Source organism: Austrofundulus limnaeus, unplaced genomic scaffold, assembly GCF_001266775.1.
Source record: "Austrofundulus limnaeus strain Quisiro unplaced genomic scaffold, Austrofundulus_limnaeus-1.0 Scaffold358, whole genome shotgun sequence".
Taxonomy (NCBI): Eukaryota; Metazoa; Chordata; class Actinopteri; order Cyprinodontiformes; family Rivulidae; genus Austrofundulus; species Austrofundulus limnaeus.
Window position 1 is genome coordinate 656053 of NW_013952760.1, and position 2219 is coordinate 658271.

General features: G+C 45.4%; 1 protein-coding gene across 1 annotated transcript; it reads right to left on the bottom strand.

The window, feature by feature from the left end:
• Positions 1–286: 286 nt before the first annotated feature.
• Positions 287–1647, bottom strand: gh1 (growth hormone 1). The gene is made up of 6 exons (XM_014023173.1): positions 1587–1647; positions 1356–1489; positions 1134–1250; positions 861–1004; positions 631–777; positions 287–522 (listed from the first exon to the last, which is right to left on the bottom strand). Exons 1-6 carry the CDS (start codon positions 1594–1596, stop codon positions 460–462), a joined length of 615 nt encoding a protein of 204 aa, XP_013878627.1. The 5' UTR covers positions 1597–1647; the 3' UTR covers positions 287–459.
• Between the last annotated feature and the right edge of the window lie 572 nt (positions 1648–2219).

Here is a 2219-nt window from a genome sequence, read left to right on the forward strand (position 1 = left end):
ATATATTTTTAACAAATTCACAGCAATTTACCTCGTAAACAAAAATATTTTTCAGTCAGCAAAGGAAGTTTTTTTCCCATCAAAAGTGTGAGTTAATATCTAAACTTTTTTTAAAAGTTTTTTTAATAGTTTCTATCAGCTTTTCCAGCATGTTTCTTTAACACAGTGCTGGGAACATCTTCAGGCTACTGGCAGATTAAAAAATAGTCTCCTCTAATCAAATAAAAATAAGAAATTAAAGCATGTCAAAGTTCATCCAGTCAGACTCAAAGAGAACAATCAGATRTCAATGCAACACACTTTATTTAACATGCTGACAGTGGTATCATTACTTCCTTACATTTGCCATCACAGCAGAACATCAGAACATCTGAACTGGTACATTAAAACAATAAGCAGGGCCTATGCTAATCCAGGCGTGTGGGCTGGGGGCGGAGCTTCCTGATTGAAGAGGCGGGACTACAGAGTGCAGTTTGCTTCTGGAGAGAGTCGACACTTAGCCACCGTGAGGTAAGTCTCCACCTGAAAACAGTCAGCGGTTTACAAAGAATCACCATTGCCACGTCATGATGATGTCATCATAGCATCACGATGATGTCACATTGATGTCGCATTTCTCTGCTTTCTCACCTTGTGCATGTCTTTCTTGAAGCAAGCCAGCAGTTCATAGGATCTCCTCAGTGACTCTTCAGGTCCACGACCCTGATAATAGTTTCCATACGGCGCCAGATGGTGGGCCGAGATGTCCGTAAAGATCTCCACCGGATCCTGATTGGCCTGTAAAACCAAGTAACCGGTTACCCAGGTGAGATGGCCGCTCAGAGGAAGGCGTGGACCATGTGGTGGGTGCATGTTCTCACCCTGATCAGCAGCAGGATRCCAGTTTTCAGTTCAGACAGTTTGAGTGAGATCTGGTTCCTCGGTGAAGAACCTCCGTACAGAGAAAGACTCGGTAACTCCCAGGATTCCACCAGGCGGTAAGAAATGGACAAAAGCTTCAGAACCTGGACCCAAAGATGAGAGGAAGATACTGAACCAGAACCTTAGACTTTAGTTCTGCCTAGTACAGAGTAGTACAGAGTAGTACTGTGCAGTACAGTGTAGTACAGTGTAATACAGAGTAGTTTACTGACTGAGCTGCGCTGCGTCTCGTGCTTGTCGATGGGGCTGTCGATGTTGTCAGAGTTGCAGACATCCAGCAGGAAGATTTTGTTGAACTGACGTTGTTCTTCTGTCTGCAGGGAGTTCTCCTAAAACACAGAAACGCACACAAGTATTCTTGAGTACACAGTAAAACACACAGTTATTGTGGCAAAGGTTCACCCCTGACGTCCTCGAGTATTTCCAGAACTCACAAAGTCAGAGAAGAGTCTCTGGGCGAGCAGGTGGAGGTGCTGGATTCTGCTGACGGCGATGGTGAACAGACGCTGGCTGTCTGAGATTTGCTGAGAAGAAACGGTCGCACACACGACCAAGAGCAGGAGCACGGCTGACAGGGGAGACAGGTGAGACAGGTGAGACAGGTGAGCTCATATCTGCACTTCACGTCTGTGACGGGACCAAAGTCCCTGACCTGCAGGTCTTACCTCTGTCCATGGCTGGTCTGGGATCAGTTCAGGTTCTGCCTCAGGTGAGTCTGCTCCSTGGTCTGATGTTCCAGCTCAGACGTTTGGGGTTTTATAGGTGAGAATTTGATTTTTAAATTCATTAGAAGAAACATGAAACGAACAAAACAGGTGAGTCCGTGTTTGATTAACATTAATTCCTTAAAACGATATTTATGCAGCATTAAAAAACAGACAGCTGGAAACTGTGAGTGTGAAGTCATGTAGGACAGGGTTCTGACCCGCTGAAGGCTGAACTCTTCCCTGGAACAAGACTTCATGATGACGTTACTTCAAACCAAGAACTTACAGACCTGAACAGGTTAGTCTGGACTCGTTTTTACAGAGACGAACCTACGAAGGTCACGGAAATAACACGAACCCAACAAAAGTAACGAGAACAAGAAAAGACTAAAAACAACTAAGAAAAATCAATAATTACTTTTAATTATCATTAAACAGGTCCGGGACTGTCTCAGAGACCTCTACACCTGTCCACAGGTCCAGGACTGTCTCTGAGACCTCTACACCTGTCCGCAGGTCCGGGACTGTCTCTGAGACCTCTACACCTGTCCGCAGGTCCGGGACTGTCTCTGAGACCTCTACACCTGTCCG